The sequence below is a fragment of the Sminthopsis crassicaudata genome, chromosome 1 (genome assembly GCF_048593235.1).
Source record: "Sminthopsis crassicaudata isolate SCR6 chromosome 1, ASM4859323v1, whole genome shotgun sequence".
Taxonomy (NCBI): domain Eukaryota; kingdom Metazoa; phylum Chordata; class Mammalia; order Dasyuromorphia; family Dasyuridae; genus Sminthopsis; species Sminthopsis crassicaudata.
Genome location: NC_133617.1, coordinates 697588527 through 697606211, shown reverse-complemented (window position 1 = coordinate 697606211; position 17685 = coordinate 697588527). Strand labels below are relative to the sequence as shown.

The window sequence follows — 17685 nt, the reverse complement described above, 5'->3', positions numbered from 1 at the left end:
CTCCCTTGGTCCCCCCTCCCCGGTACCCACTGCCTGCTGGCTGTTGAGGAGAGGTGGTCTTCCTTTAGGGGGCGTTCCTTTCTCCATCCCTGCCCTTGCCCCTGGAGAGGGTCGCCCACGGACGCCAGGGTCCTAATGGGCCACGAGTTTTAGAGCTATGTTCTCATTTACCTTCATGTAATTCCGGTGACAGTAGAGTGAGTGCTCTTCAGAGGGGAATCTAGCCCCTTCAATTTAAGGTCTATGGGAGCCAGTGGTCTCCCTGAGTCACTGCGAAGCCCCAGCTGCATCCAGGTACAGAGCCAAGCCAGGAAGGGAGGTTCTGAGCCCCCCAGGGCCTCTTCACCAGGCACCAGCAGTGACCCACAGCCAAACCCCTGCCGTGTTCTTCCCGCTGAGGTGGCAGGGGGACGGAGCCATGGAGAAAGGGAGCGGCAGGCCGGAATCCTGCCCCAGGTACTCCTAGTCCCCAATGCTTGGGGCTGCGGTTTCTTCCGCAAGATGGGGACAAGGACAGCACCTGCCTCCCGAGGCAAAGCCATCCTTCCTGAAGAGACCCCCGAGCTGGACTCTCCCATTCGGGCCCTCCCAGCCCCCAAGCCCTGGCTGACCGAGGAGTTGTTTCTGACAAAATGCCACATCATTCGGAGACTTTTTCCCCTTATTCTTAATTCTTCTTTTAAAAACAAAGGAAGAACAGCAAAATTTGCACAACTCAGAGATCCTTCCGCCCAAACGATGGGGCAGACAGTGAGGGAAGACAACTGGGGGGGGCAGGCCCGTGGGGGTGGGGAGCTTCCTCCGGGAGAAGATGGTCCCCCAGGCTGAGGCTGAGCTGCCACCTCCATGCCTGGGGAGGAGAGACGGAGCTGGATCTGGGGGCCTCAGGTCTCCTAACCAGGGCCCGCGGGGAGGGCAAAGGGAGGTGGGAAAGCTAGCTCCTGACCTGGTGCCCTCCTCACCTGACCTCAGCACCAGGCCTGCGCAGGAGGGCCCGCCCCAAGTCAGGCTCCACCCTCAGACCCAAACAAGGCTCTAACAAGCGCTTCTACCATCCAAGGCCCAGGCGCCCCATCAGCCCCGTGCCAAGGGCAGAGCAGGGGGAGGGGAGGCCCACACCTGGGCTTGAAGGCCAGGACCCAGGCCCCCACTACCGCACACTCTCACACACTCACTCACACTCACACACAGACACTCATTCACAGACACACACACACACACACACTCACACACACACTCACACACAGACACTCACACACAGACACTCATTCACAGACACAGACACACACACACACACTCACACTCATGCACTCCCACGCTCCCACGGGCTCCTCTGGCTTGGCTAGCTTCTTCTCTCAGAGGGGAAGGAGAAAAGAGATCAAGCACCCCCCCCCCCCCGCCCCACCTCCACGCGCCCCGGCTCGCTCTGTCTGGCTCTCCGGGGCTCACCACCCAGCGGCCCTGGGGTTAGCAGCACGGGGAGACTCGCCCAGAGGTGCCGGCTCTGGCTCTGACCCACGCCCGTTCCCAGAAGGCTCGGGGCTCCGTGGCGGTGGGCTTCTCTCCCAGAGCCTCCAGCGGCCTTCTCTCTCCTCTCCCTCGGCCAGCTCTGTCCCACCTGCCTCTCCCGGGCTCCTGCCCCGTCTGTGGCCCCTTTTCTTTCCCTCCTCTCCTCCAAGCAGAGGCTTCCCAAAAACTCCTCGTTGCACTTGGGGTCCCGTACCGCCGGCACCGCCCCCGCCTTGGGCATCCTCCGGCCTTGCCTCCCTCCTCTCCCGGGGTCCCCCGGCTGCTGTGGCCGACAGGGAGCGGGTGATCGGGGCTGGGGCTCGATGCCTGCAACTGGGGTTAGGCTGGTCTCAGCGAGGAAGAAGCTGGGGAGTCTAGAGGAGAGCCGCCCTCTGCTGGACCCCCACCCTTTCTGGAGGAGGGGAGAGCCGGGGGAGAGGCTCAGGCGTTGATGGCCTTCCAGCGCTCGCTGTCAGTGCTGTTGATGCTGCCCACGTGGCAGGGCATGGAGGCCACGTCGTCCAGGTAGGCGGCCGTGTCGATCTGCGTGTTGGAGTAGGAGCCCACGGGCACATCGAGGCCCTCCCGGCGGGCCACGGCGTACGGGTGGGGCAGGTGCACGTCGGGCTCCTCTGCCTCGTCCACTTGGCATTTGTAGGAGAACAGGATCTTGGGCTCGGCCCTGAAAGCGGGAGACATAGCCCTGAGGTCGGGGGAGGCCCCCCACATCTGCCAAAGCCGCCCCCAGAGACAGGGCGCACCCCTCCCCCAAAAATACACAGACATCAACAGATACACGCAGAGACATACGCGTGACACCCCCCCACGTACATAGATACAGACCATTCAGATATGTACATGTCCGGAGGTATATGCACACACCCCTGCACACCCTCCCAAATACACACACACACACACACACACACACACACCCCTGCACACCCTCCCAAATACACACACACACACACACACACACACACACACACACCCCTGCACACCCTCCCAAATACACACACACACACACACACACACACACACACACACCCCTGCACACCCTCCCAAATACACACACACACACACACACACACACACACACACACACCCCTGCACACCCTCCCAAATACACACACACACACACACACACACACACACCCCTGCACACCCTCCCAAATACACACACACACACACACACCCCTGCACACCCTCCCAAATATACACACACCTGCACACTCACACACACACCCCTGCACACCCTCCCAAATACACACACACACACACACACACACACACACCCCTGCACACCCTCCCAAATACACACACACACACACACACACACCCCTGCACACCCTCCGAAATACACACACACACACACACACACACACACACACACACACACCCCTGCACACCCTCCCAAATACACACACACACACACACACACACACACCCCTGCACACCCTCCCAAATACACACACACACACACACACACACACACCCCTGCACACCCTCCGAAATACACACACACACACACACACACACACACCCCTGCACACCCTCCCAAATACACACACACACACACACACACACACACACACACACACCCCTGCACACCCTCCCAAATACACACACACACACACACACACCCCTGCACACCCTCCCAAATACACACACACACACACACCCACCCCTGCACACCCTCCCAAATACACACACACACACACACACACACACACACACCCCTGCACACCCTCCGAAATACACACACACACACACACCCCTGCACACCCTCCCAAATACACACACACACACACACACACACCCCTGCACACCCTCCCAAATACACACACACACACACACACACCCCTGCACACCCTCCCAAATACACACACACACACACACACACCCCTGCACACCCTCCCAAATACACACACACACACACACACACACACACACCCCTGCACACCCTCCGAAATACACACACACACACACACACACACACACCCCTGCATACCCTCCCAAATATACACACACACACACACACACACACCCCTGCACACCCTCCCAAATACACACACACACACACACACACACACACCCCTGCACACCCTCCCAAATACACACACACACACACACACACACACCCCTGCACACCCTCCCAAATACACACACACACACACACACACACACACACACACCCCTGCACACCCTCCCAAATACACACACACACACACACACACACACACCCCTGCACACCCTCCGAAATACACACACACACACACACACACACACACACCCCTGCATACCCTCCCAAATATACACACACACACACACACACACACACACCCCTGCACACCCTCCCAAATACACACACACACACACACACACACCCCTGCACACCCTCCCAAATACACACACACACACACACACACACACACACCCCTGCACACCCTCCCAAATACACACACACACACACACACACCCCTGCACACCCTCCCAAATACACACACACACACACACACACACACACCCCTGCACACCCTCCCAAATACACACACACACACACACACACACACACCCCTGCACACCCTCCGAAATACACACACACACACACACACACACACACCCCTGCACACCCTCCCAAATACACACACACACACACACACACACACACACACACACACACACACACCCCTGCACACCCTCCCAAATACACACACACACACACACACACACCCCTGCACACCCTCCCAAATACACACACACACACACACACACCCACCCCTGCACACCCTCCCAAATACACACACACACACACACACACACACACACACCCCTGCACACCCTCCGAAATACACACACACACACACACCCCTGCACACCCTCCCAAATACACACACACACACACACACACCCCTGCACACCCTCCCAAATACACACACACACACACACACACCCCTGCACACCCTCCCAAATACACACACACACACACACACACCCCTGCACACCCTCCCAAATACACACACACACACACACACACACACACACACCCCTGCACACCCTCCGAAATACACACACACACACACACACACACACACCCCTGCATACCCTCCCAAATATACACACACACACACACACACACCCCTGCACACCCTCCCAAATACACACACACACACACACACACACACCCCTGCACACCCTCCCAAATACACACACACACACACACACACACACCCCTGCACACCCTCCCAAATACACACACACACACACACACACACACACACACACCCCTGCACACCCTCCGAAATACACACACACACACACACACACACACACACCCCTGCATACCCTCCCAAATATACACACACACACACACACACACACACCCCTGCACACCCTCCCAAATACACACACACACACACACACACACACCCCTGCACACCCTCCCAAATACACACACACACACACACACACACACACCCCTGCACACCCTCCCAAATACACACACACACACACACACACCCCTGCACACCCTCCCAAATACACACACACACACACACACACCCCTGCACACCCTCCCAAATACACACACACACACACACACACACACACACACACCCCTGCACACCCTCCCAAATACACACACACACACACACACACACACACACCCCTGCACACCCTCCGAAATACACACACACACACACACACACACACACACCCCTGCACACCCTCCCAAATACACACACACACACACACACACACACACCCCTGCACACCCTCCCAAATACACACACACACACACACACACCCACCCCTGCACACCCTCCCAAATACACACACACACACACACACACACACACACCCCTGCACACCCTCCGAAATACACACACACACACACACCCCTGCACACCCTCCCAAATACACACACACACACACACACACACACCCCTGCACACCCTCCCAAATACACACACACACACACACACACCCCTGCACACCCTCCCAAATACACACACACACACACACACACACACACACCCCTGCACACCCTCCCAAATACACACACACACACACACACACACACACACACCCCTGCACACCCTCCGAAATACACACACACACACACACACACACACACACCCCTGCATACCCTCCCAAATATACACACACACACACACACACACACCCCTGCACACCCTCCCAAATACACACACACACACACACACACACACCCCTGCACACCCTCCCAAATACACACACACACACACACACACACACACACACACCCCTGCACACCCTCCCAAATATACACACACCTGCACACTCACACACACACCCCTGCACACCCTCCCAAATACACACACACACACACACACACCCCTGCACACCCTCCCAAATACACACACACACACACACACACACACCCCTGCACACCCTCCCAAATACACACACACACACACACACACACACACACACACACACACACACCCTGCACACCCTCCGAAATACACACACACACACACACACACACACACACCCCTGCATACCCTCCCAAATATACACACACACACACACACACACACCCCTGCACACCCTCCCAAATACACACACACACACACACACACACACACCCCTGCACACCCTCCCAAATACACACACACACACACACACACCTGCACACCCTCCCAAATACACACACACACACACACACCCCTGCACACCCTCCCAAATACACACACACACACACCCCTGCCCACCCTCCCAAATACACACACACACACACACACACACACACCTGCACACCCTCCCAAATACACACACACACACACACACCTGCACACCCTCCCAAATACACACACACACACACACCTGCACACCCTCCCAAATACACACACACACACACACCCCTGCACACCCTCCCAAATACACACACACACACACACACACACACACACACCTGCACACCCTCCCAAATACACACACACACACACCTGCACACCCTCCCAAATACACACACACACACACACACCTGCACACCCTCCCAAATACACACACACACACCCCTGCACACCCTCCCAAATACACACACACACACACACACCCCTGCACACCCTCCCAAATACACACACACACACACACACACACACACCTGCACACCCTCCCAAATACACACACACACACACACACCCCTGCACACCCTCCCAAATACACACACACACACACACACCCCTGCACACCCTCCCAAATACACACACACACACACACACACACACACACCCCTGCACACCCTCCCAAATACACACACACACACACCTGCACACCCTCCCAAATACACACACACACACACCCCTGCACACCCTCCCAAATACACACACACACACACACACACACCCCTGCACACCCTCCCAAATACACACACACACACACACACCTGCACACCCTCCCAAATACACACACACACACACCCCTGCACACCCTCCCAAATACACACACACACACCCCTGCACACCCTCCCAAATACACACACACACACACACACCCCTGCACACCCTCCCAAATACACACACACACACACACACACACCTGCACACCCTCCCAAATACACACACACACACACCCCTGCACACCCTCCCAAATACACACACACACACACACACACCTGCACACCCTCCCAAATACACACACACACACACACACACCCCTGCACACCCTCCCAAATACACACACACACACACACACACACACACCTGCACACCCTCCCAAATACACACACACACACACACACACACACACCTGCACACCCTCCCAAATACACACACACACACACACCTGCACACCCTCCCAAATACACACACACACACACCTGCACACCCTCCCAAATACACACACACACACACACACCCCTGCACACCCTCCCAAATACACACACACACACACACACACACCTGCACACCCTCCCAAATACACACACACACACACCCCTGCACACCCTCCCAAATACACACACACACACACACACACCTGCACACCCTCCCAAATACACACACACACACACACACACCCCTGCACACCCTCCCAAATACACACACACACACACACACACACACACACCTGCACACCCTCCCAAATACACACACACACACACATACACCCCTGCACACCCTCCCAAATACACACACACACACACCTGCACACCCTCCCAAATACACACACACACACCCCCCCCTGCACACCCTCCCAAATACACACACACACACACCCCTGCACACCCTCCCAAATACACACACACACACACACCTGCACACCCTCCCAAATACACACACACACACCTGCACACCCTCCCAAATACACACACACACACACACACACACACACACACACACACCCTCCCAAATACACACACACCTGCACACACACACACCTGCACACCCTGCACACACACACACCTGCACACCCTCCCAAATACACACACACCTACACACACACACACCTGCACACCCTCCCAAATACACACACACCTGCACACACACACACCTGCACACACACACCTGCACACTCTCACACACACACCTGCACACTCACACACACCTGCACACTCACACACACCTGCACACCCTCCCAAATACACACACACCTGCACACTCTCCCAAATACACACACACCTGCACACACACGCACCTGCACACCCTGCACACACACACACCTGCACACTCTCACACACACACCTGCACACACACACACCTGCACACCCTCACAAATACACACACACCTGCACACACACACACCTGCACACACACACACCTGCACACCCTGCACACACACACACACACACACACCTGCACACCCTGCACACACACACACACACACACACCTGCATACCCTGCACACATACACACACACCTGCACACTCACACACCTACACACTCACACACACATCTGCACACTCACACACACCTGCACACACACACACCTGCACACCCTGCACACACACACACCTGCACACATACACACCTGCACACCCTGCACAGTCACACACACACCTGCACACTCACACACACACCTACACACACACACACCTGCACACTCACACACACCTGCACACCCTCACAAATACACACACACCTGCACACACACACACCTGCACACCCTGCACACACACCTGCACACCCTCCCAAATACACACACACCTGCACACCCTGCACACTCTCACACACACACACCTGCACACTCACACACACCTGCACACCCTCACAAATACACACACACCTGCACACACACACACACCTGCACACCCTGCACACACACACATGCACACCCTGCACACACACACACACACCTGCACACCCTGCACACACACACACACACACACACACACCTGCATACCCTGCACACATACACACACACCTGAACACTCACACACCTACACACTCACACACACACCTGCACACTCACACACACCTGCACACCCTGCACACATACACACCTGCACACCCTGCACACTCACACACACACCTGCACACTCACACACACCTGCACACCCTGCACACATACACACCTGCACACCCTGCACACTCACACACACACCTGCACACTCACACACACACCTACACACACACACCTGCACACTCACACACACACATACACACACCTGCACACACACACACCTGCACACCCTGCACACACACACACCTGCACACTCTCACACACACACCTGCACACTCTCACACACACACCTGCACACACACACAAATACACACACACCTGCACACCCTGCACACACACCTGCACACCCACACACACACACCTGCACACCCTGCACACATACACACACACACACCTGCACACTCACACACCTACACACTCACACACACACCTGCACACTCACACACCTGCACACACACACACCTGCACACCCTGCACACGTACACACCTGCACACACACACACCTGCACACACACACACACCTGCACACCCTGCACACACACACACACACTCCCACCTGCAAACTCCCACACACATACACACACACACCTGCACACACACACACCTGCACACCCTCACACACACCTGCACACTCTCACACACACACCTGCACACACCTGCACACTCTCACACACACACCTGCACACACCTGCACACACACACATACCTGCACACCCTGCACACACACACACCTGCACACCCTGCACACACACACACACACACACACACACCTGCACACTCTCACACACACACCTGCACACACCTGCACACACACACATACCTGCACACCCTGCACACGTACACACCTGCACACACACACACCTGCACACACACACACACCTGCACACTCACACACACACATACACACACCTGCACACACACACACCTGCACACCCTGCACACACACACACCTGCACACTCTCACACACACACCTGCACACTCTCACACACACACCTGCACACACACACAAATACACACACACCTGCACACCCTGCACACACACCTGCACACCCACACACACACACCTGCACACCCTGCACACATACACACACACACACACACCTGCACACTCACACACCTACACACTCACACACACACCTGCACACTCACACACCTGCACACACACACACCTGCACACCCTGCACACGTACACACCTGCACACACACACACCTGCACACACACACACACCTGCACACCCTGCACACACACACACACACTCCCACCTGCAAACTCCCACACACATACACACACACACCTGCACACACACACACCTGCACACCCTCACACACACCTGCACACTCTCACACACACACCTGCACACACCTGCACACTCTCACACACACACCTGCACACACCTGCACACACACACATACCTGCACACCCTGCACACACACACACCTGCACACCCTGCACACACACACACACACACACACCTGCACACTCTCACACACACACCTGCACACACCTGCACACACACACATACCTGCACACCCTGCACACACACACACCTGCACACCCTGCACACACACACACACACACACACACACACACCTGCACACCCTGCACACTCACACACACTCTTGTCTCTTTCAGGACGAAGACACTGCTTTTCCCACATGTGACCACAGGGTGGCAGCCACACACCTGGATAAAGCCCCTCCCGCTGTGCTCTGGGACTAGGGGAGCTTCTGGGTGAAGACCCTCCCCCTCTCTCCAGGGGTTTTGGGGGGCAGGATCACTCACCCAAAGAAGCCCTTGAGGAAGGCCACGTAGATGAGGGGGGCAAAGAAGCTGAAGTAGAGGAAGGTGGTCATGTCCACACAGCTGGAAGGTGAGAGATTGGGGGGGTCAGGAGTGAGGCTCCTGACCTCAGCCGCCCCCCATCCCCTCTTGGGCTCTCCAGATGGCTGTTCCCACGGCACTCTCCCCACCCTCCATCACCCCCCGCCTCCTACCAGAGGCCCTCGATGATGTCCACGCAGAGCAGGGCACTGCCCAGGCCTTGGACCAGGTTCAGCAGGGCCAAGATCCCAGCATAAACATAGAAGCTCCTCCGGGCTGCAGGGAGGGAGCACAGAGAGAGTAAAAGTGTGCCCTGCCCACCAGCCACCAGCCACAGGCTGAGGGGGAGAGCCTTAACCCCCTCCAGGAGTGCTGCTTCCTGAGGCCATCACAGCAGGGCCGGCTCCCCGGGGACCCGGGAAAGCGAAGGGAGCTCCCGGGCTGCGGCTTCTCCATCCCTACGCGGGCCCTGGACGATGACCTCCGAGTCCCACCCAGGTGTGACCCCCCAAGGAGGTGAGCCAATGACGCCTCCACACCCTGGCGCCCAACCTCCCACAGGCCCTTGCCCCAGTGCCCCCCCTTCCCTTCCCTAACACACTCCTGCCTGCTCACATGGCAGCGAGATCCGATCTTTCAGCGGCGTCTTGGGGAGAATGACCACCAGAGAGTAAACCTAGGGACACAAGCGCAGCGGGAGTTAAACGTGGAAGTCCTGGAGCAGAAAGAGCCGGCCCCAGCACCGACTGGCCGTGGGACAAGTGCTAAGTTACTAGATTTCTGTGAGCCTCGGTTTCCCTCACCTAGAAAATAGGGCCAAGAATGTTTGCCTTAGCTCAGCCTCAGGATTTCTGTGAGCAAAGGGAAAGAAAGAGCAGGCGGTAGATGGGAAGGGGTCTCCCTCCGCCCCTCGGGACGCCCACCCTCACCTCGGCCAGACTCACCAGGAAGAAGAAGCAGGAGCTGGCGAGCCAGAAGTGGCGGCCACCGTGCCCGTAGATGTTGAAGTCGTCGGCGGAGAGGTGGGAATCCGGGTACAGGATCTCCAGGGTCCCCTGTGAGGCAAGAGCAGAGGGGGCTCATTTCCCGCTCGTTCCTCCCTGTGCAAAGGCCCCGGCCCCGCTGGGCTCTCGGCACACCCTGCAGCGATCAGGCCACGGCCCTGCTTTCCTGGTACTCTGGCACTTTCTTTTCTCGCCACAGCGCGCCAAGCACTCAGCCACGCCACGCAGACAGGCCTTGCCTCTTCTAAGGTGAATGGTCTCCCCTCGGAGCCTCCTTTGGAGTTCCAGGGCAGCCTGTGATGGCTAAAGCAAAGTTTGGGGGACAGACGCCCACACAGAAACTCTGGATTTTATAAAGGCTTCATTGCCTGCTAGTACCCTTTCTTTGACTGGAATAATTGGTCACAGATTTCTTGGGGGTGCTCTTCTCCCCCTCTCCCCTTCAGAGACACTCCATCATGCTAGCCATAGGAGCCTTGGGCCCAGGTCTCTGGCACCGATTTATTCCACCGGACTCCAAGAAATCCTTCCCTTCCTTTTTCCTTCTGTAAAATGAGGGTGCTGAGGTCTCATATCCGGGAGAGAGGGGAGGTCAGGGTTGTGGGAGGTTCTCTTGGCTCTGCCCTTTCTTTTCAAAATAAGGGAACAGAAGGGGTCACACAGGTGTCTGTCAGACACCAAAATCTGTCCCAAAAGCCTAAACAAATATTTCTGTTCTTTGTGGCTACAAACAGCGTGAAAAATCTGAGGTGTTTTTGGTTTTAGACATCTAAAAGAAATTCAACTGTACAAATAAGTGAAAGAACATGCGCCTCTCACAACAGATTTGGGTTTCCACTTATACATATACAAATACATATTTATATGCATATAGACATACACACATACATACATATTACATATGTACACTTTATATATATATATATATATATATATATATATTTTATTTATTTATGTATATGTGTGTGTGTGTGTATATGATGGATGCGTGCATGCATACAACACTTTGCCCAAACAGGCCCTTCCTCACTGCTACATAAGAGCTTCCTTAGCTTTCTTCAAAGCCCAGATGCTCCTTCCTACAGGATGCGATTCCTGATATCCCTCTATAGCATCCTCTCTCTTGAAATTACTTTGTGTCTACTCTATTTACTTCCTGCACTTGCCCTGTGTCTCTTTGTATTTCCCTCTAGAAAGTAACCCCCTGGAAGGCAGGGCCTATCTCATTTTGGTCCTTGTGCCCACACTGCCTTGTGTTTAATATATGCTCATTGCACGGAGCACTATCTGACCTCTGCCCTCCCCACACGGAAACCCACTCTCCCTTTTACCTGAGTGGCTGAGTAGGCCAGGGACAGAACCGTGGTGATGGCCAAGACTCGTTTGATGCTGGATTTACTCTCCAGGTGACCTGGAAGATGACCCAAGTGGCCAGTGAGGGCCACCTCTGGGAAGCTGAGCCCACATGAGGTTCCCTAGTCTGTTCCCCCAAAAAACTGCCCTCCTGCTGCCCTTAGAGCCCAATGTCCTCAGCTCAATCCATACCAAAGGCGAGACCCAGAATGATCACACTCAGTTCAATGGCCAGAAGGAAGAAGCGAGTGATTTCCCATAAAATCTGAAAAATATAGAAATTAAGGGAAAGGTGAAAGAGGAAATAAATAGATCCCAAGGTACTTAATCTCTGCCACTCTTTGCCCCTGTGCCAGACACATCCTAATTTCTCTTCCCTCACCTACCAGTCCCAAATCCTCTTCCCTTACCTCCCATCCACATGCCCACATGCTCACACATGCATGTACACATGTGTGCACACACACATGAACACTCATAGATACATGTACACACATGCCTGTGCATGCACGCACACACACACACTCATACTCCCTCTGTGATATTAACAGTTCCACTCCTACAGAGCAGTGACAAGTAGGTTCTCCTCCCATGCCCACACTCACCTTATCAGCCACTGTTGCTGCATCTGAAGTACTGACTGTCATAGAGACCACGGCCCGGGCTATGCCCACCAGAGCCACCACAAACACCTGTTGGGAAGGCCATGATGATTAAGGCTTAGGACGCCCGCATCCTAGGCTCAGGAGCCAGCCAGCTGGGGCCACCAGACTTAGATTGCCCAGCAAGGGCCGCAGTCCAGAACTGCCCCAGACCTGTGACTTTCTCTCCCTCCAGTGCCCACCCCCATCCCATCCGTGCAGTAGCTCAGTCTGGGAACTGGAGAGAGACAAAACCAGCCCCGTCCCACAGAGCTGAAAGAGCCAGGGACACAGGAAACACTCAAACCATTCCAGACAAACAGGTATGTCAAGAGGACAGCCATCTGAAAACTACTGGCTGAAGGCAACTGTGGGGGCAAATCCAGAAAGACGTCACAGTGGGGTGATTCCTAAAGAGCTATTAAAGTAGGTCATGATTTGGTAAAGAGAAAAGCCCTAGCAAAGGTACAAGCACAGTCCAGGGAGCAAACTTCCACCAAATAGGTCACAAGAAAGGAAATGGCAGGTGGAACAATGGAAAGAATATAAGAGGGCCTAAATTCATTCCCAATTCTGCTACCTGTGTAAAACCATGGAAAACTTTTCTGGGCCTCGGTTTCCCAACATATAAAATGAGACTTGAACTAAATGGCCTCCAGAATCTCTTCTAGCTCCCATTTCACGATCCTCTGGACCCAAGATGGAAGGGCCCAGAAGAGAGCCCAGGAAGCACAGCCACTAACAATTCACATTTACCAATGCACGTGTCTATGGAAAGTGCTCTCCCATGCACTCACTTGACACAAGTCAAGTCAGAGAAAGGATGTAGCAAAAAAATGAGCTGGGCTGGAATCCTATGGAGATCCAGGGTTTAAAGGAGCAGGAAACTAACCTCCATCTTGCTGAGTGCACTAGGGGGAGTGAAAGGGAGGGTGAACACAAAGCAGATTTTCTCCCTGCCCTCCAACAGGGCTGCACACACACATACACCACACACACACACACACACACACACACACACACACACTCATGTTGTAGGACAGTGCAGTGAAGTGGATAGAGCACTAGGCCAGACACCAGGGAGAATGGGCTTCTGCTCCCATCTAGTCCTGTCTGATCCCATCTGTACTACCCACTCACTACCTGACTCTCTCTCCAGATCCGTCGTCTCCTCATCTGTCCTTTTTTACCTCACTGAATTTGCTGTGAAGTTCAAGATAACTCAAGGAAGTGCACAATGTTCTACACTGGAGACGAGAAGATAAAGTACACAGTCCTGATCTTGAAGAAGCTTATGAGGAAGCATGATATTCCTTAGGACTGCAAGGAGCGAGCTATGTTACCTCTCTGAACCTGGGTTTTCTTAGCTGGAAAATGGGAATACTACTCTTCCTTGTCTCATCCTCTTCAGGTTCTTGTGAGGAAGGAGCTTTGGAAGCCATAATGTACTAGAGAAATAGGAATTACTACAAGAGACGGCACGTGCTGCAAAGCCTGTGCTCCTTGCACCAAGCAAGGGCTGCAAACAATTGGGATTTGTGCACAAGGCTGGTTAGACTGACTTTTAAACATTCATAAAGCTCTCCAGACCCAGCAAAGCCATGTTGTACTCAGTGAGGCAGCCTAATGTAACGAACAGAATCCAGAAGGATTGTATTCAAATCATTCATCAAACACTTACTGGCTATGTAGAAATCTGGGAATCATTTAACTTCTCTGAACCTCAGTTTCTTCATCTGTAACAACTCTATGAATCTATCCATAACCTATGATCTTACTCTAAGTAGGCTTACCCACATGCTCCAGTACTTTAGTGAGAGTAGACTAATCTCAGGATAATCCAATAGGAATTGAATTAGAAAGGGAAAATCCTCAGGGAAGAGGATGTCTGGGATAAAGAGGTTCTGGAAGGAGGAATGATGGGTGCCAAGGACCAAGAAGGGACAGACTAGAAATTGCCTCAAGAGCTATTTGCAAATGCTTAGCTGTATTTCCTCGCTGTCTCACATAATAATGATTCTATAAAATGGTGGCTTATGAAGGCAATGAAATGATACTGTACCAAAAGAAAGAGAAAGACAGATAGGGAGAAACATATAGAGAATTTGTCAGATGCTTGCTGTGTGTCAATCCTAAGATGAATCTGAAAATAACAGGAAAAGCATGAGGAAACATATTAATTGATACAGAGTAAAACAGAATCAGAATATACATGACAAAGTGAAATACTCTCCCTCCCCAATTAAAGCTGAGTGCTAATTATAAATACCAAGCATGGATCCAAAAAAGGGATGAGAAAATGCATCTTCTTCCCTTGTTTGCTGAGTTGGGGACCCATGGGTGTGAAACACTGGATATGCTTTGCGGTTCAGTTGATAACTTGGCTAGTTTTGCTTAATTGTCTTTTCCCCTTCCTTCTTTTTTATGCTTTGTTTTTAAAGAATAGCTCTCTGGGTAGTGGAATAAAGAAGAATATAATAGAAAGTGAAAGTAAATATAAAAATAAAAGATGTTTTAAAAGTTTCAAATAATTTTTTAACAGGAATTTGTGATTTAATGTCACAGTTCATAAAAACTCTCACCCAAGGATGTAGGCAGTTATTATCACAACCTGAGCTTACTGAGAATAAAACTTAGGGCCCGCACTCAGCACAATGCCTGGCACATAGTACACATTAATTAAATGTTTCTTCAAATGAAATCTATCCAACAAGGCCCTTTAGTGAGGAAGAGATGATGACAGAACTCACACTCAGCACTTCTGACACCAAATTCAGTATCCTCTCTGGGGTCAGCTGAGCAGGTGCCTCCAATCCTTGCTCCCAGCCTCAGACTGCACAGGGAACAACCCTCTCTTAAGCACTTACTACGTGCCAGACACTGTGCTGTGCCGCTTAACAAGTATGATCTCATTTGATCCTCACAACAACTCTGGTGCTATTATGATGCCTATTTTACAGTTGAGGAAAGTGAGGCAGGCAGAAATTTAAATGACTGGCCCAGGATCACACAGTTAATATCTGAGGCTGGATCTGAACTCAGCGCGTCCTGACTCCAGTCCAGTATTCTATCCCCTAGGCCACCTAGCTACCACCAAGAGACCTGAATAAAACCAGGCCTTCAGTCCTCTTCAGCTCCTCCTGACACTGATTCCCCCAAAAGAACACCATGACAGGAGTTAAGTCTCAGACTATACAGCCTTGGACCCTACCAAAAGCCAAACTTGTTTCTAAAATGCAATGGCAGGACAAGAATTAGGGCTGTCCAAACTAGCATTTGGTGGGAGCAACCTGCAGGCCAGTGTGGATAATGAGGGGGTCCCAGAGGAAGAGATCCCAAGTTCGGAGGCCTCTCACTTCCTCGGCTTAATGGGATCCCTAAGGACTACCTGCTCTACCAGTCCCCTGAAGCCCATAGTTATGAAACTGCCCAGACAAAACATACAAGCAGCAGTAGAGGCACAGTGGGAAGTATTTATTAAGTGCCTACTATGTATTAAGCACTGTTTATTCAAACATTATCTCCTTTGTTCCCAGAGAGGGGTCTGAACAAAGCAAATTCCCTGGGACTGGCAAGTGAAATTGGACCTCTCTGGTTCCCAATTTCCTCAACTATAAAAATGAGGTGCCGGCAGTGTTGGAGGTGGGGGGAGGAACGCCCCAGGACTCACCAGGATATAGAAAGTGGTAAAGATGGGGCTGGAGGTGATACGTATCTTGGCCCGAGCCGATGGCAGCTTCCAGAGCAGGAAAGTGAAGAACAGCACATTGGGGATTAGCAGCACGAGGTCCCAGTACCGCACCCTGAGCCACAGGCCAAGACTAGATTAGGGAGGCCAGCCCAACCCACCTCCTCCCCCTCCTCCCATCACCATGACACCCTGGCCCTCATGGCCCCACAAGACCCAGGGAGGTGCTT

At 53.4% G+C, this 17685-nt stretch overlaps 1 protein-coding gene across 4 annotated transcripts in view; it reads right to left on the bottom strand.

The window, feature by feature from the left end:
• Positions 1 to 651: 651 nt before the first annotated feature.
• TPRA1 (transmembrane protein adipocyte associated 1) overlaps positions 652 to 17685 on the bottom strand; it is a 29574-nt gene continuing 12540 nt past the window's right edge. For 3 of the 4 annotated variants that reach the window (XM_074283778.1, XM_074283777.1, XM_074283779.1), the window contains 9 exons: positions 17438 to 17570; positions 13732 to 13818; positions 13319 to 13391; positions 13105 to 13184; positions 11714 to 11824; positions 11385 to 11445; positions 10943 to 11045; positions 10731 to 10811; positions 652 to 2191 (listed from right to left, as the gene is read on the bottom strand). In XM_074283778.1, the coding sequence (XP_074139879.1) occupies positions 1951 to 2191; positions 10731 to 10811; positions 10943 to 11045; positions 11385 to 11445; positions 11714 to 11824; positions 13105 to 13184; positions 13319 to 13391; positions 13732 to 13818; positions 17438 to 17570 (970 nt within the window). In that variant the 3' untranslated portion in view covers positions 652 to 1950. The remainder of the gene's footprint in view (positions 2192 to 10730; positions 10812 to 10942; positions 11046 to 11384; positions 11446 to 11713; positions 11825 to 13104; positions 13185 to 13318; positions 13392 to 13731; positions 13819 to 17437; positions 17571 to 17685) is intronic. The other variant, XM_074283780.1, reaches the window with a different exon arrangement.